General features: G+C 39.1%; 1 protein-coding gene across 7 annotated transcripts in view; it reads left to right on the top strand.

The window, feature by feature from the left end:
- Positions 1–18,380, top strand: part of CYRIB (CYFIP related Rac1 interactor B) — a 411,880-nt gene that overhangs the window by 350,563 nt on the left and 42,937 nt on the right. For all 7 annotated transcript variants that reach the window (XM_053715355.1, XM_053715360.1, XM_053715357.1 and 4 more), the window contains 4 exons: positions 1,435–1,540; positions 2,472–2,608; positions 6,929–7,006; positions 7,520–7,636. In XM_053715355.1, the coding sequence (XP_053571330.1) occupies positions 1,435–1,540; positions 2,472–2,608; positions 6,929–7,006; positions 7,520–7,636 (438 nt within the window). The remainder of the gene's footprint in view (positions 1–1,434; positions 1,541–2,471; positions 2,609–6,928; positions 7,007–7,519; positions 7,637–18,380) is intronic.

Raw genomic sequence — 18,380 nt, 5'->3', positions numbered from 1 at the left:
TATCAAGCGCAAGGAGAATTCTCTGAGTAATTCTCCTCAGCTTTCCTTTAGAGAAGCGCAATCAAAAGATTGTTGTTGTTTTTTGCTCTTCTCCATAGGACTGCTGAGTCGGATTTGTATCTGCCCCTTATTTATCATTGAAAATAAGCGTTGATTCTCCATTTAAGTCCATTTATATAAACCAACAGAAATATTTATACACCCCACTCGTAGCTTTGTTAACACCCCTCTTCAACAAACTATATATATATATATATATATTTTTTTGCCCCCTGTTATTTATTTTGTGCCTTGTTTTCTTTTAAACATTGCTTATACAACTGGTAGAGAATAGATTTCTAATGCTATTCTTCACAGCAGTTGTGGAGAACTTCAATGCACGCACTTGTTCTCCAAAGAGAATGCAAACAGAGTAGGAGAACTTTACAGTCAAACTTGCCCAATTTTATGCAAATTTTTGAATGATAAATAAGGGCATTATTTCTTATGCATATTTTTAGGGGCAAATATAGGAGAATAGCAATGATGAATCTTGCCCAATATAAAATATTACAATTGAATACAAATTATTTTTCATGTTTTAAGGTATTTGAGTGGAAAGGGCCCCAAAGTGTATACATGTATGTACATGTGTATATAAATACATAAATGCAGATGTAAATTTATTAATACTTGTATCACTTTTTTATTTGTGTTTGGTGCATGCATGCCAACATTTTAGCTCTTAAGCGAACAAATTTACTTTGTAGTTTACTTTTTAATACAATATAAAGTTATTTTTCTCAGTAATAAAAACATTTTTTTATGCAATTCACTTATATAATATTGAATACAAAAATACTTTTGACCATTATAGAGCAATTTTTTTACATTCATGTCATGTTCTTTTAGAAGTTATGTATGTTTATTGCAAAAGTACTTCTTTATAAAATGATCATAGGTTTTGTGTCCTGCTGAGTATACAGCAGTAGTTCCATGTTCCCACATCCACTACATTCTCCTTCAGTGCCAGTGGTGCACTTGGCGCATGCATAAATACTGAATGTGCATATATATGGTCTAAAGGCATAGGCCCGCCAGGTCACAAAACCTGTGATACTTTCAGAGAAGCATTTTTTAAAAATTAAGCATATTGCAAAAAAAGTCGTCTTATGGAATTTTTTGAATATACTTTTAGCCTCTGTTAAAATTTCTCAGAAACATAGAAAACTTTGTGTGTACTCTTATCTGTAAGATATGCTCTAAATTTTTTTGTTTAGTTGAAAGTTACTTTGGTTTCTAATCCATCACTTGTTCTACAAGTTGTCATACTCTGGAGCAATTTCAGTGATGCACAGTAAGTCAGATTGGGAATATTGCATTGATCTGTTTAGCAGCACATTTAACTAACGGATGATTTACCTTGCTTATACATATTTTATGTGCTTATTAAAGGCAATACAACATGCTACTGATGAAAAATTGCAGGAGAAGGCATGGGGAGCTGTAGTTCCTCTTGTAGGCAAACTAAAAAAATTCTATGAATTCTCCCAAAGGCTTGGTAAGTAATAATTCATTTTACTTAGTGCCTTTCCTACATAATGACTACTGATCTTGGAAATCATCTACACTGAAAACATGTACTCTCTTTTCTCCCCTTAAGGTGGTTTAGCACTGATTCTTAATACATACATATAAAAGTTGTATCCTTGCAGGATCACAGTCCATATTTAATCAGAGGTGCCTGTAAATTATTTTTGCAGAACATTACATGAGGTCAGGTTTCAAGTTGAATGGTGGTTCATGAGAAAAAATGTAAATACATTTTTGTTCCTTTAATATATTTTTAAATCTGAGTTATAATAGTCTTTAAAAAATACTTTCTAGTGGATGCTTAATGCCTTTATCCTAAAATGAATGAGCTGATGTTTACGCTTGCACTTTTATTGGCATATATATATATCTAACCCCCAACAGCCTCCATTATGGAAGTATACTTGATCACAAGCAGTTGTATTTGCTATCACATTTGTGTTTTTGTAACAAATTAAATAACAAAGTATTGTTTATTGCATTCACCTAATTAAGAAACTGGAACAGTAAAATACCACTGTGGAAGCTACACAATCTGTCTTAGTATATTTTTTTGGATCAGATTTTTACATTTGGTAAATTATTCACAATTCTATATCTTGCTATCTACAGTAAAGTTTGCATAACTATCAGAACCAATTAAATTTGTGGTAGCATCAAGGTGAAACGTCTAATTAACCAGTCAAGTTTCTTGACTAAAAGTTGGTTGTTCTAGACAGATGAGTGATCCGATATTTTTACAGCATTTGTGAGTAGAACAGTCCCTTGTAGCATAGGTCTCTCTGTATGACTAGACAAGGAAGTAAAGATGTCATCAATGAATTGTAGCAACTTGCTGTATTATTTACAGGACATGGAAGTGTGAATAATATCATTTATCTGGTCTTTTCTCTTTTTAGAAGCAGCATTGCGTGGGCTCCTGGGGGCTCTCACAAGCACTCCATATTCTCCAACACAGCACCTTGAGCGAGAGCAGGCTCTTGCCAAACAGTTTGCAGAGATTCTACACTTTACTCTCCGGTTTGATGAGCTCAAGGTATCTTTGTGGTTTTGAATGACAAGTTTGGAACACCTAATGCAAATTAAAAGTTGATAAACTTGCAAGACCTAAAACTTTTATAGAGTGGATCACTCAAGGGTTACAAATATAGAGTGATATCTTATAACTATGTGGTGCCTTAAAGCTCCTAAAACCATTTTTTTCTTTCATAAGATGATTGAAAGTCCACGAGCCATCACATGTGGGATTAAAGTTCAGTCCTACAGGAGGATGCAAAACTCCACACAACAGTTTTAATCCCTCTTAATTTCCTATGATTCAATATTCATTTTTTTTTTTGCCTCAGCAAGGAATGATGGTGAAACTTGAACTACTGATGTCAATTGAAATGATTTCTCAGATCAATTATCCCCCTCAGAGAACCTGTAATTGGACAGAGGGGTATAAAGGAGTACATTGGCAGTGAGTAATTGTCCCTTGGGAGTTTGTCACTTGCCTGCCACAGGTGTCGCTGGGACTTGTCCTGCAGCCTCCTCCTGTTTGATCCTGTGTTGGCGTATATACTTCGCAGGATGGGTTCTTCTACTGGAAACACCGTAGAGTGAGTGCTGACAGGTAAGTAGGTATTGGCACTCACTTAGCCCACAAGCTGTTCACATGAACATTATTCACATAGCCTGGGGACATAGTTACATACGTTAGATAACACTACATACAGTTTTAGGCACGTTTGGCAATTTTTAAAAGGAAAATAACTAACAAATGGATTACTGACATTTTATATTTACCGATTTAAATTTTAAATTCAACTTCTCTGCTGTGCGGTAGCCAACTTCTCAAGCAGGGAAGGAGCTCCTGGAGGAAAGGTCAGTTTAACCCTTATTTGCTGGGCTTAATTAAATTTAGCTTCAAATAGCTAATCTAAAAATATTTCTTAGTGCTTAAAATGAAAGAATGCAATTACTCTAAGCCACACACTTACATTTTAAAACACATTTTGCTTTTTAAAGAAACGGTACTCAATTGTTTTCGATTCCCTTCTAGGGGCTTCAATATTACATTGTGCCAACATTTGTTTGCTCCCTTAGAGGGTTAACCCTTTCTGTGCCTCTTAAACTGTATATCTGTGCTGCTATCTAATTTTAGATATTCACCTGTCCTTATTCAAAAGCATTATGGAGCAAACTGGTGCAGCTAAAGTCTTGGGACAAAACGTTGATCCTTTAGAGGGGTGGTCTACACTCTTTTAGTTATGTATGGAAGTGTTGGTGTGCTTCCCTAATCCGCATTGTAACCCGATTCTAATGCTAGACAGGGTCTTGCAGTATTGCATTGCAGCAGAGTACTCAGATTTGCTACCCAGCAACCTCCTGCTAGAAACAAGTGTTTCCTTTCTGGGCTTCATCGTAGACTCTGTTACAATGAGACTCTCTCTCACAGATGCTCGCAGACTCAAATTGCAGAAGCCCTTCAACAAATCTTCTTCCCACACTGATTCAATGCATTATAGCGGCTTCAGATGTATCTCTTGCCAGATTACACTTATGTTCTTTGGAGCGTTAAATGTTGCATCTGTTGAATGGAGATTACAAAAATCTTTCTCAGACGATCTCTTTAGACTTCAAGCTAAGACATTCTCTTAAAGGGACAGTCTACACCAAAATGTTTCTTATTTAAAAAGATAGATAATCCCTTTATTACCCATTCCCCGTTTTTGCATAACCAACACAGTTATATTAATATACTTTTACCTCTGTGATTACCTTGTATCTAAGCCTCTGCAGACAACCTCCTTATCGAAGTGCTTTTGACAGACATGCGGTGTAGTCAATCAGTGAAGACACACATGAACTAACACTGTCTAATTGTGAAAAACTTTCAAAATGCTCTGAGCTAAAAGGCGGTTTTCAACGGTTTAGAAATCAGTTTGAGCCTAGCTAGGTTTAGCTTTTCAAAAATACCACCAAGGGAACAAAGCAAATTTAACGATACAAGTCAATTGGAAAGTTGTTTAAAATTGCATGCCCTATCTGAACCATGAAAGTTTAGTTTTGACTTTACTGTCCCTTAATTGCAGACTCACCAATTATTGATTCAGAGTGCTTCATTTTTTTGTCTGAATTTGGTAGTAATTTCCACTGAAAGCGCAGGGAGTATGGTTTCCTAAAGAGATGAGATTGTCGATCAAAATCCTGACACTCCATGCAATCTTCATGGCTCTACAGAGTTGGTCCCTGTTAAGATCTTTGTGAGCTTTCATTCAGACAATTTCACAGCAGTGTTAACATCAATCACCAAGGCGGTTCACTAATTGCTTTAGCAATGAAAGGTAGCCCGCATCCTGACTTGGGCAGAACTTTATCATTGCATGATTTTAGCAATTCACATTTTGGGTGGGGGCAATTAGGAAGTGTACTTTCTCAGTCATCAATACCTTCACCCTGGCAAATGGTTCTTGAATCAGGAGGTATTAAACCAGATTGTGACTCCTTGGGGAAGGCCAGACATAGACATCAAAGCCTCTTGCTTGAAGTGCAAGCTACCCCAGTATTGTGCGAGATCTTGAAATCCACAAGTGACATTCAAGCCTTTGTACAAACTTTGGTCAGGATAAGACTGGCTATCAGGCCTGCTTCCCCTCCATGGAAACTTTGTTTTGAGGGTTCTTCAGGCTCAGCCGTTTGAACCTATGCATGGTCTGGACATTCAGCTGTTATTTTGAAAGGTTCTCTTTCTCCTGGCCATTTCCTTGGCCAGAAGAATATCCGAACATTTTGCACTGTGTGATTCTCCATACCATATCCCCCCCCCCCCCATCAAAATAAAGCAGTTTTAAGAACAAACTGCTCTTTCTTCCCAATTTATTTTCTTCTGAAAACATTGATCAGGAAATTTTTAGTCCCTTCTCTCTGTTGAGTGCCAAAAAAAGCTAAGTGAAATTATGTCTCAACTTAGATGTAGTAAGGGTTTAAGTTAAGACGTGCCTGTTTATTACGTCTACTTGACTTAACTGTTTTTCCACTCTATTTCAGGATTGTCACAGCTTGGGTATAGGATACCACATGTGATGGCTTGTAAACGCTCACCATCTTATGGAAAAAAAATGTATGCTTACCTAATTTCTTTCATGATAGTGGGAGTCCATGAATATTCACTTGTTTTTTCTTGACAGTTAGAGGCAGTACCAGTTTTCACTTTTTACCCAGCTTTTGCTTTCTTACTGTATTTTCTCCTTTCTCTTAGCCATATGTATGACTAAGGAATCATGAGAAAGTGGGAGGGATTAAAGCTCTGTTGTGTGGGGGGTTTTGTTTCCTCTTGTAGAACTGGACTTTAATCCCACATGTGATGGCTCGTGTACTCTAACCATTGTGAAAGAAATTAATTTATCAAGTAAGCATCATTTTTGTTTTTAATTTTGTTTTATTACAAATATTCAGGAGAGCGACTTCAGATTTTAAAGGTACTTGAAATAAAGACAGCATTAGTAAACTACTCCTACAAATTAATCCAAACTTCAAAATTCCTATACTTTTCAGACAAATGCAAATCTTAAATGCTTTTTTTTTCCCCCAATGGGGCTCAAATAACTTTATTGAACAGCAGTGTTTGTTAGTTATGAAAAGGTATGAAGTTCAGAATTATGAAAGGCTGAATTAGTCATTACTGAACATGTTTTTTACTCGGAGATTCACTTTGAATTTTTTTTTTTAAACAAAAACTTTACTAACTTTGAACAATATATAAGTGAGAGGTAAGTTTGATAGTATAAGTAAATGTATTATTATTTTAAAATTACATACTGAATCCTGAAAGTGCTATATCCAAATCATAGAAGTTTCCCTTAACCGTGCTTTCTAAACAGATATGTAGTACATTGCAGTACAATGCAACACTCTCTTGCAGCTTAGAATTTAGATTTACAATTTAGTTGCTCGTGTAAAACTATATAGCTCACTAAATCAGGGCTCCTTAGTTTTAGCTAAGGGGATACAGTCTCTCTTTTATATGTTAAAGTGCATGTTTTAAACATCAATATATTTAATTATTTAAATTATGAATTAACTATTTAATTAATAAAAAGTAATGTTAACCCTATATATTTTACAATGGCAACCACCATGTTGAAACTTATATTTCCCTTACCTTATCACATCTGCTGAGGACAATTAGGGACAGATAAAATGTATTTCCTACATTTTCTGTCCAGTAAGTAACCTTATAAATGTACTATGTCCCTTTTATGCCAAAAGTTTACTTTTCTGATTTCTATCCAATCATATAGTTGTATTCTTTTAACATGAGCTTTGTGCAAATGATTGTCTCATGCATCTGTATATTTTTTATTTTTTTCAGATGACTAATCCCGCTATACAAAATGACTTCAGTTATTACAGAAGAACGTTAAGTCGAATGAGGATTAACAATGTTCCAGTAAGCACCTTCTATTGTTATCATCACATATCACAATAATAATATGGAGCAGAGAGTAACACACACCATTTATAGTGCAGTACATTAAAATGCATACATTTTATTATATCTTGGCTCACCCTCGTGGCACTCGCCAGTGAAAGCTGGCACTTTTGAGTCGGCATCAGATAGAAAGCACAAAGCTTTTCCAGTGAATATAATGCTCCTCCTCTTCCTGATACATATAAAAAAAGTAAACAGGAAGCTTTAATCGGCCTCTCCAGTTCTACCAGTCCCTTTGTAGTTGATTCACATACGTTCACTTATCTATCCATTTCTTAGTGAATTGGCTGAATAGTATAGTATATAAACTACTGAGGCTGGATAGACCACTAATAAGCTAGGAGGTGGAGTGTTATCTTATTGGAGAAATGACTTCTTCTGTGAGTGAAGAAGTATAAACTACCCATTGCTTACGATATGTTAGTATGTATCTGTACACCTTAACATGTTTCTTATATATTTTCATTAAAGGCAGAGGGAGAAAATGAAGTAAATAATGAATTGGCAAACAGAATGTCCCTATTTTATGCAGAAGCCACACCTATGCTTAAAACCTTAAGTGATGCCACAACAAAATTTGTATCTGAGGTATGTATGTTTAGCTGTTACTACTTTATCTATTGTGATTTTTAAGTTAAAGTGAAGGTAAACTTTGAAAAAAATACTATTAAAAACAGGGGCACTTTCATTCATCAAAGTTTAGAAAGCAGCCGTTTTGATTAAAAACGTACCTTTTAGTTTTTTTCACAGCCAGAGCAGCTTTCCCCACCCGGAGATCCTCTCTTCACACGTCATCAATGACTAATCCAGCTTCCTCCAATCACGGCATGGCCTCAGGCAATGACTATAGTTAAACAATCCCCTGTCAAGGGAAAGAAACTTTGCACAATTGCACAATCTTGCACAATCTTGTGTGGATACCGGTAAAATAGAATAGTGTCGGTGGATATGCAATCACTTACCCCCAATCTTCACGGCTTACAGACCCAATGTGGCCACCTGTGGAAGTAGTGCCGTGCGAGTGACTAGATCCCTTGGCGGCTGTTAGTCCGTATACCTTGCTCGGAGCCTCCTTGCTCTACAAGCCTGCTTCCTCGGACGCCGCCTGTTCACACTCTTCGGCGCTCGGGTTTGACGTCGCATTCGGGTGCCGACTTGTGGGGGGGGGTAAGGAATCCCTGATTCTCCGTAGCCAGTCCCGAGGACCCCTCTCGGCTACCTCGTATGTATCCTGGCAGATAGTGTCACAGGTACTTGGAATGGAAAACTGCAACTCCAGTAGTTGGCTCAATGCAAATATTCAAAGGAAAGTCCGGAGCCGCAGTAATAAAAGGTATAATTCTTTATTAACTATAAAACAGGTCAGGTAACAGCGTTAGCACAAACATGCCCTTCAGTTAATTAATAAGCTTACCCGTTTCGGCATTGTCGCCGTATTCATAGCTCTCAAAATCCCTTACAACTGTTGGGCCTTATAAAGGATTTAAAAACACTGGATTGGCTGAGGGGCATTGATACATTTAACTCTTACTTGTCTGTGAATCTTAATATTTCCTAATGAACGTAATCTGTTACCATATAGTAAACCTTTGTATATATAAGGACCTCACTGTTACACAAGAACATGACTAATATGTGTTGTTTAGATATTGTTTGAATACATATACTGTTACATGGTATTATTGGGGTAACGGGATGAATACTTTTCTCTTGCAAGGTGTATCCAGTCCACGGATTCATCCTTTACTTGTGGGATATTCTCATTCCTTACAGGAAGTGGCAAAGAGAGCACACAGCAAAGCTGTCCATATAGCTCCCCCTCTAGCTCCACCCCCCAGTCATTCTCTTTGCCGGCTCTAAGCACTAGGGTCTCTCTACGGGAGGGTAAAGTGAATGTGGTGTTAGAAAGTTGTTTCTAACAAGAATATTAACCAGGAAATAATTGTTCCTTCTCTGTGTCCTAATCCATCTTCAAAGAAGGAACGTCTATTACACAATCTTGATGTAGTTCGTGCTTTAAAGTTCTATTTACAAGCAACTAAGGATTTCAGACAAACATCTTCCTTGTTTGTTATCTATTCTGGTAAGAGGAGAGGTCAGAAAGCGACTGCTACCTCTTTCCTTTTGGCTGAAAAGCATCATCCGTTTGGCCTATAAGACTGCTGGCCAGCAGCCTCCTGAAAGAATTACTGCTCATTCTACCAGAGCAGTGGCTTCCACATGGGCTTTCAAGAATGAGGCTTCTGTTGAACAGATTTGTAAGGCAGCGACTTGGGTTTCACTGCATACTTTTGCCAAATTTTACAAATTCGATACTTTTGCTTCTTCGGAGGCTATTTTTGGGAGAAAGGTTTTGCAAGCAGTGGTGCCTTCCGTTTAAGGTACCTGTCTTGTTCCCTCCCTTCATCCGTGTCCTAAAGCTTTGGTATTGGTATCCCACAAGTAAAGGATGAATCCGTGGACTGGATACACCTTGCAAGAGAAAACAGAATTTATGCTTACCTGATAAATTACTTTCTCTTGCGGTGTATCCAGTCCACGGCCCGCCCTGGCATTTAAGTCAGGTAAAAAATTGTTGGTTTAAACTACAGTCACCACTGCACCCTATGGTTTCTCCTTTTTCTTCCTAACCTTTGGTCGAATGACTGGGGGGTGGAGCTAGAGGGGGAGCTATATGGACAGCTTTGCTGTGTGCTCTCTTTGCCACTTCCTGTAGGGAATGAGAATATCCCACAAGTAAAGGATGAATCCGTGGTCTGGATACACCGCAAGAGAAAGTAATTTATCAGGTAAGCATAAATTCTGTTTTTCAAATATTGACAACATAATTAACCCTTGCTTATAATAAACAAGGGGAAATGTAAGCTTTATCTATATATTAGACACACTAAAAAAATTTTTTTTTTAGATTTTTATCTTAGCTAAGTCAATATATTGGACACTAATTGAGTATAACTTATATATTACTACGGGGCAAAACATTTCAAATGAATGCATTTAATATTGACCCTCAGAAATTCAGGATATAATTGTTAGCAAAATAAACATATACTGTAAATTTCTATGACTGGTCCCTTTAGCCCTAAACTTAAATGTGGGCCACAAGTGGTATACTCGAAATTGTCACCGCCTCCTAGTGTAATTCTCCCTTAATACCAATGATTTATAAGGTCATAGGCTGAATTTAATCCAGTTGGATATCTAGTTTTCATTTGAAATATCCAAAAAAACTCCCTGTCTCCCCCTCTTCGCCCAGCTTCAACACTCTCTATAATAGTCCATTTGAAACTAGAATTGTTCTTGTTGTGGACTAATTAAAAAAAAAAGTGCATGAATTGTAGAAACAGGTTTACAGTGTACCTTGCGGGCTGCGAGGCCTGTAAACTACAATATGTAGGGATGACTACAAGGGAAACCAGAGTGCGTATCAGAGAACACCTCTCTGATATCAAGGCCAGTTCCCTGACCACCCCACTCGTCCAGCATTTCAAATTAGTCCACAACAAGAACAATTCTAGTTTCAAATGGACTATTATAGAGAGTGTTGAAGCTGGGCGAAGAGGGGGAGACAGGGAGGTTTTTTGGATATTTCAAATGAAAACTAGATATCCAACTGGATTAAATTCAGCCTATGACCTTATAAATCATTGGTATTAAGGGAGAATTTCACTAGGAGCCGGTGACAATTTCGAGTATACCACTTGTGGCCCACATTTAAGTTTAGGGCTACAGGGATCAGTCATAGAAATTTACAGTATATGTTTATTTTGCTAACAATTATATTCTGAATTTCTGAGGGTCAATATTAAATGCATTCATTTGAAATGTTTTGCCCCGTAGTAATATATAACTTATACTCAATTAGTGTCCAATATATTGACTTAGCTAAGATAAAAATCTAAATTTTTTTTAGTGTGTCTAATATATAGATTAAGCTTACATTTCCCCTTGTTTATTATAAGCAAGGGTTAATTATGTTGTCAATATTTGAAAAAGTATTCATCCCGTCACCCCAATAATACCACGTAACAGTATATGTATTCAAACAATATCTAAACAACACGTATTAGTCATGTTCTTGTGTCACAGTGAGGTCCTTATATATCCACAGGTTTACTATATGGTAACAGATTACGTTCATTAGGAAATATTAAGATTCACAGACAAGTAAGAGTTAAATGTATCAATGCCCCTCAGCCAATCCGGTGCTTTTAAATCCTTTATTAGGCCCAACAGTTGTAAGGGATTTTGAGAGCTATGAATACGGCGACAATGCCAAAACGTGTAAGCTTATTAATCAACTGAAGGGCATGTTTGTGCTAACGCTGTTACCTGACCTGTTTTATGGTTAATAAAGAATTATACCTTTTATTACTGCGGCTCCGGACTTTCCTTTGAATATTTGCACTCAGGCAATGACTACCCTGGGGGAAAAGTCGTGATTGGAGGAAGCTAAATTAGTTATTGATGACGTGTGAAGAGAGGATCTCCGGGTGGGGGAAGCTGCTCTGGCTGTGCAAAGAGGAGAGGTTGCTTTGTAAACAGGCTTTCATTCATCAAAGTTTACCTTCACTTTAAAGGGCCTTTATAGTGATACAATTACATCCTCTATTTAATTTAGAACTAGCTGCAAAGCATGCCACAAAGGATTACATTACTAGTGACGCGGCAAAGCTAAATGTTTGACCCCCACAAAGGAGATCCGAGCTATAATTTAACTATGGGGGTTAAACACAAAACTTTGCAATGTTGCTAGTAATAAAATGGCATGTAATGTGGCATGTCATTTTATCACTAGCAATGCCACAAACATGTGGGTTCAACCTCTGCAAAGGATTCCTGAGCCATAATTTAGCTATGGGGTTAAACACATAGCATTGTAGAATTAGGGCATGACATTTTATCACTGTAATGTTCCTTTAATATAATATAATGTGCACTGTGTATTATAATATAGACAGAATATAGCAATTATATGAATATAAAAAAAAAGGTTCCTGTCTGAAATGGACATTCTCTTGTTATAAGGAATTTGGTAGGAGTTGTGTTGGATCTTTTAATTGCTGCAAGACCTTAGGGCCACCAGTTGCCAATCAGTGCTCTAAACTGTTGTTGGATAACAATCCTTAGTGACTTAGGCTAACTCTGGAGTTTTCACCATCAAACCCTGTGAAACCATAAAGACAGTCACTCAGCCAATGCCTACATACATCCACAACGTCCTCAATTACTGTTGGGAATACCACTCCTGGCCAGCAGGAGGAGGCAAAGAGCACCACAGTCAAACTGTTAAGAATCACTTCCCTTCCCACAAATCCTAGTCATTCTCCTTGCCTTGGTGCATGGAGGAGATGAAGTATGGTGTCTGAAGAAAATTGTATTATTTACCTCAGAAAAGCCGGCTTAGGTTTACTCTGATCTTTCTCTTTCAAGCCTGGGTTTAGCCGTACTCCACGTTGATCTCTTCAGTAGGGTAGTGGTGGCTTTTAAGCAGTTAGGAACTTGTGAAGTGGGCTTCACTGTGTTTTCCTAACAGGTTGCTGCTCTAGTATAATAAGCCAGAGTAGGTTTGCTATGTTCTTTCTTTTTTCACAGGTCTCTGCAAGAAATGGCTTCCTTTCATACCGGATGAGCTGTCCTCCTGCTGGACAGCTACATGTGCAGTTAAGTGCCTTTTTTGTCTTCAGGGGCTAGGAGGCTGGCACTGAAGGGGTTAACCGGTAATCTGCAACTCTTTGGGACTAAATTGCCCTATGTTGAGAGTTAGTTATGGCAGTGTGCAGGCTCTGTGAAATGTGATGTGGAGACAGGGTTTAACCTTCTTTATGAATAGAAAGGAGTTATTCCATTTGTTGGCTCAGAATATTTAAACAATATATCTTTCGGATTCTGTCATTGTTTAATTTTAGAGAAACTGTGTTTTTTGGGGCACTTTATTTTTTGGTAAAAAACTAAGCCGTTTTGAAACGGGGAAACGGCTTCATTTGGTTTCCTTTCATTTCCTTCTGGAAGTGTGCGCGCTGGGAGTTGCACAGTTTCTGTCCGGTCACGTGACTCATGTGTCCCACTTTTTACAAACAATATGGAGCAGTTGTGGAAGGTAGGCACCTCAATCAGTGACTGAGGTGTAGAGTGTGCAAAGGGGGTCTGTTTTTTTAAATCTTATAAAGTGTTTATAATAGCAGGCTGTTTATCATCATATTAGCCTTCTCTTTGGATATTGCTGAAAGCGGTTTTGTTCCTAGCAATTTTACTGCTTCTCTTAAAGGGACAGTACCTTGATTTTTTTTTCATGGATCAGGATCCTGTTCCTATGGACAGGTGTATCCTTTGTTTGGCTAATCAAGTTGTACCGCCTTTGCAATTTTGTTCCTCATGTATAGAGAGGACGTTAAAAAATAAAGATACACTTTTTGTCTCTAAACCACTGTCTCTCAGGATGCTGCTGTTCGGGTTTGCCACAGCTTCCTCCTCAACCGCCCCAAACCTTAGTAACATCACATGCAGTGCCCTGCGGTTCCTCTCAATCTCCTGGAGGAGTTAATTTGCCAGCAGAATTTGCTGCCGAGGTATCTTTTGCGGTATCTGAGGCATTAGCTGACTTTCCCATGCTACAGGGTAAACACAAGAGGACATTTAGAGAATCAGATAGTAAGGTTTCTGCTCCAGTTTTGGCTACTCAAGTTGCTCTTTCTCAGAAGTCTGATGAGGAAGATACGTCGGTAGCCTCTGAGGGTGAAATCTCAGATTCGAACAGTATAATTCCTTCATCTGATGCTGAAGTTGTATCCTTCAGATTTAAGCTAGAACACCTCAGTGTCCTTTTAAAGAAGGTTTTAGCTACCTTGGACGATTACGATAACACTACCGTTGTCAACCCTAAGAAGTCTAGTAAACTTAATAGATACTTTGATGTTCCTTCATCTGTGGAGGTCCTGTACCAGACCGTGCCACACAGATTATAACACAGGAAGGGAAGAGACCGTAGATTCCTTTCTCCCCGTTTCCTGTCTTTAAAAGATTTTTCCTGTTGCTGACTCCATTAAAGGGACAGTATACTATAAAAAAAAATTCCTTAATGTGTTTCCAATTACATTTTTTACCAGCTGCAAAGTATAAAATGTATGAGATTTGCTTTTTAAGGTTTATTTGTGTATATGAATTAGCTGATTTTGTGTTTGGAAGCCACAACCTAATAAAATGGGTGGAGCTTGTAGGTATAATCAGATCTCATTACTTTATCACATTGTGTACATATACATGCTTCTTTATCTTATATCTGTCCATAAACCAATCACCAATACTTGGAGAGAACAATGGAAAATTAAAATGTTATTACCTTATCTCTTCTATAACCCACTGGGAGTGTAATTTCTTCTACTTGCTGTGTTAACTTGGCCTTGAGGACAACAACTTTCAGGATGGGTGGGGATACCACAGGCTAAATCAATTATTTCAAATGCCATTATAAGGATAATGGAAATACTTGTAAACAATTTAAAACACTCCAGCAGGTAAAGTAGATCATTGGGAACAAATTAAAGGGGAGAAAATGTTTGAGTAAACTGTCCCTTTAAAGAGTCATGGAAAACGGTTACTAAAGTGGAAGGAGCCATTTCCACTCTGGCTAAGAGGACTACTATTCCTATTGAGGACAGCTGCTCCTTTAAGGATCCAATGGACAAGAAGCTGGAGGCTTATTTAAAGAAATGTATGTTCATCATGGTCTCCAATGGCAACCTGCAGTGTGTATTGCTACTGTACACTTAAGACATAGAAATTGGCGCTTACCGACTGCTGGGGTCCGTGCTGTTCCGATAGCGTAATCTTCAGCGGGCACTAGTCTCCTGTCACTTTCAAAAGACCGGCATTCCTGGAGCCCAGACAGACGCGCCTCCGTTTCCGGCGCACAAGGCAAACAGTAGATACACACAGTACATCCGGGCTACACAGGGCAGGAGGTCAATCAAGCGGCATGCACTGTAGTAAAAAGGAATGTAAGTGTACAAGAAGAACTTCCTTGAGGCATCCAAATAAAAAGATTGATGTTTATTGGGACACAGTGTAAAAACAAATTCAGAGCAAACGCTCCATTTAGCAAGAGGTCAGGGTCACAGCTGGACAAACTGCCCTGACCTCTTGCTAAATGGAGCGTTTGCTCTGAATTTGTTTTTACACTGTGTCCTAATAAACATCAATCTTTTTATTTGGATGCCTCAAGGAAGTTCTTCTTGTACACTTACATTCCTTTTTACTACGGTGCATGTAGCTTGATTGACCTCCTGCCCTGTGTAGCCCGGATGTACTGTGTGTATCTACTGTATTGCTACTGTGACTAGCGCGGCAGCCTATTGGTTCGATGCCTTGTCTGACTCTCTTCAGGTAGAGACTCCCTTAGAGGAAATCCAAGACAGGATTAAGGCTCTTAATTTAGCTAATTCCTTTATTACTGACGCCGCCTTGCAGGTTATCAAATTGGGAGCTAAAATTTCTGGTTTCGTGTGCTGACGCACAGAGCTTTATGGCTGAAGTCATGGTCAGCCGATGTTTCATCTAAGTCCAAGCTTCTAGCAATTCCGTACAAGGGTAAGACCTTGTTTGGACCCGGCCTGACAGAGAATATTTCTGATATCACGGGTGGTAAAGGACCTTTTCTTCCTCAAGATAAGAAGAATAAACATAAAGGACGTCAGAATAATTTTCGTTCCTTTCGTACCTTCAGGAAAGTCTTCTCCTTCATCTTCCAAGCAGGATCAGTCCAAGTCGACTTGGAAACCCAGTGAGTCTTGGAACAAAGAAAAACAATCAAGGAAACCCGCAGCTGAATCTAAATCACCATGAAGGGTTTGCCCCCGATCCGGGATTGGATCAAGTGGGGGTATACTCTGTTTTCTCAAGCGTGGATACGAGATGTCCGAGATCCCTGGGCTGTGGACATAGTATCTCAGGGTTACCATTTGGAATTCAAGACTTTTCCACCCAGGGGCAGGTTCCACCTCTTAAGATTATCTGCAGACCAGATAAAAAAAAAAAAAATCATTCTTGAAATGTGTACAGGATCTTTCCTACCTGGGAGTAATAGTTCCAGTACAGGAACAGGGTCTAGCTTTCTTTTCCAATCGGTTTGTGGTTCCAAAGAACCTTTCCAGCCTATTCTAGACCTAAAGTGTTTCAACAAGTTTCTCAGAGTACCGTCCTTCAAGGTGGAAACTATACCTTCCATTCTTCAGTTAGTACAAGAGGGTCAGGTAATGACGACCATAGACCTAAAGGATGCGTACCTTCATGTTCCTATTCACAAGGATCATCACAAATTTCTGAGATTTGCCTTTCTGAACAAACACTTTAAATTTGTAGCTCTTCCGTTTGGCATTGTCACAGCTCCCACAATTTTCTCAAAGGTTCTGCGGGCTCTCTTGACAGTGATTTTGGTCTTGGGGAATTGCAGTAGCGCCCTACCTGGACGACATATTGGTCCTGGCGCCATCTTTTCAACAATCAAAATCTCGCACAGAGATATTGTTGTCTTTTCTTCGTTGGAAAGTGAATCTGGGTAGTTTTCCTAGGGACCATAATAGACTATGGATTACATTTTTTCCGACAGAGGGCAGGAGAGCCAAAATGATTTCCTCTTGTCTCTCCCTACAGTCTACGGTTCGGCCATCATTGGCTCAATGTATGGAGGTAATCGGTCTGATGGTGGCTTCCATGGACATCATTCCTTTTGCTCGATTCCATTTGAGAGCTCTTCAGTTTTGCATGCTCAGACAATGGAACAGGGATCATACGGATCTGTCTCAGAGGATAGATCTAGATCAGTCGACAAAAGACTCCGTGGTGGTTGATTCAGGAAAATCTGTCTCAGGGCACATGCTTTCGGAGACCATCTTGGGCGATTGTGACCATGGACGCCAGCCTGCGGGGCTGGGGAACAGTCTGAGCCTGAGACAGACTTTTTATCCCGGGGAGTGGGCACTCCATCCGGAGGTGTTCTCCAACTTAACCCTCACCTGGGGGGTTCAGGAGCTGGATCTGATGGCGTCTCGGCAGAACGCCATGCTTCCAACTTACGGTTCAAGGTCAAGAGATCCACAGGCCACTTTGATAGATGCTTTGGCGGTTATTGCTCATATCAAACAGGAGAGAGCATCAGTGATTCTTATAGCTCCTGCGTGACCTCGCAGAATCTGGTATGCAGACCTAGTGGAGCTGTCGTCTCTCCCACCTTAGAGATTGCCTCTGAGGAAGGACCTGTTAATTCACGGTCCATTTCTTCATCAAAATCTCGTTTCTCTGAAGCTGACTGCTTGGAGATTGAATGCTTAGTTCTGTCTAAGCGTGGGTTTTCTGAGTCGGTCATTGAGACTATGATTCAGGCTCGCATGCCTGTTACTAGAAAGATTTACCATAAGATATGGTGTATATATCTTTATTGGTGTGAATCCAAGGGCTACTCCTGGAGTAGGGTTAGGTTTCCTAGGATTTTGTCTTTTCTCCAGGAAGGTCTGGATAAGGATTTATCAGCCAGCACTCTGAAAGGTCAGATTTCAGCATTATCTATTTTGTTACACAAGTGTCTGGCGGATGTGCTAGATGTGCAGTCTTTTTCTTCATAAATGGAAGGAGTCCACAGCTGCATTCATTACTTTTGGGAAATAAGAACCTTGCCACCAGGAGGTGGCAAAGACACTCCAGCCAAAGGCTTAAATACTCCTCCCACTTCCCTCATCCCCCAGTCATTCTTTGCCTTTAGTCCCAGGAGGTTGGCAGAGAAGTGTTAGAAGTTTGTTTTAGTCTCTTATGGAGGGTAGTACTCTTCGACATGGGAAGGAAGTTTTAAGTAATCCTGTCAGTCTCTCAGTGAGGGCTTGGATGAAGGTTAGAGTCCGGAGATGCAGGAAGAGTCTTTCTGTGAAACCATCCCGACTCATTTTAGCAATCAGCGTTGTCTAACTTCGCTTCGATGCCTGCTTTCTTCTCAAGTCCATGGCGGAGGCAAGGCTACTATCCGTCACACTTGAAGGGCCGTGTTCCTGTTCCACGCCGTAGATTCCGGTAAGATCGTTTCATTTTACTTCTTCATGATTGTACTGTAACTCATTTGTTCCTGCGAACTCACATGAAAAATACAGGATCTCAGTGGGAATCCTTTAGTATCTTGGAATCGAGGCTTAATATCTCCTGAGGGTGATTATTGAACAGGGTTTTTTTTTAATCATGTTTGTTATATGATTCAATCTGCTTATGTGTAGTGTTAACTGGGCTTTTTGGAACATAACAGCCTTTCGAAGTAACGCGACCTTACAGTTGGGCGTGCTTTTTTTTTTTGACT

The sequence above is a fragment of the Bombina bombina genome, chromosome 5 (assembly GCF_027579735.1).
Source record: "Bombina bombina isolate aBomBom1 chromosome 5, aBomBom1.pri, whole genome shotgun sequence".
NCBI lineage: Eukaryota > Metazoa > Chordata > Amphibia > Anura > Bombinatoridae > Bombina > Bombina bombina.
The sequence above is the reverse complement of the archived record's forward strand: the minus strand, read 5'-3'. Positions and strand labels throughout refer to the sequence as shown.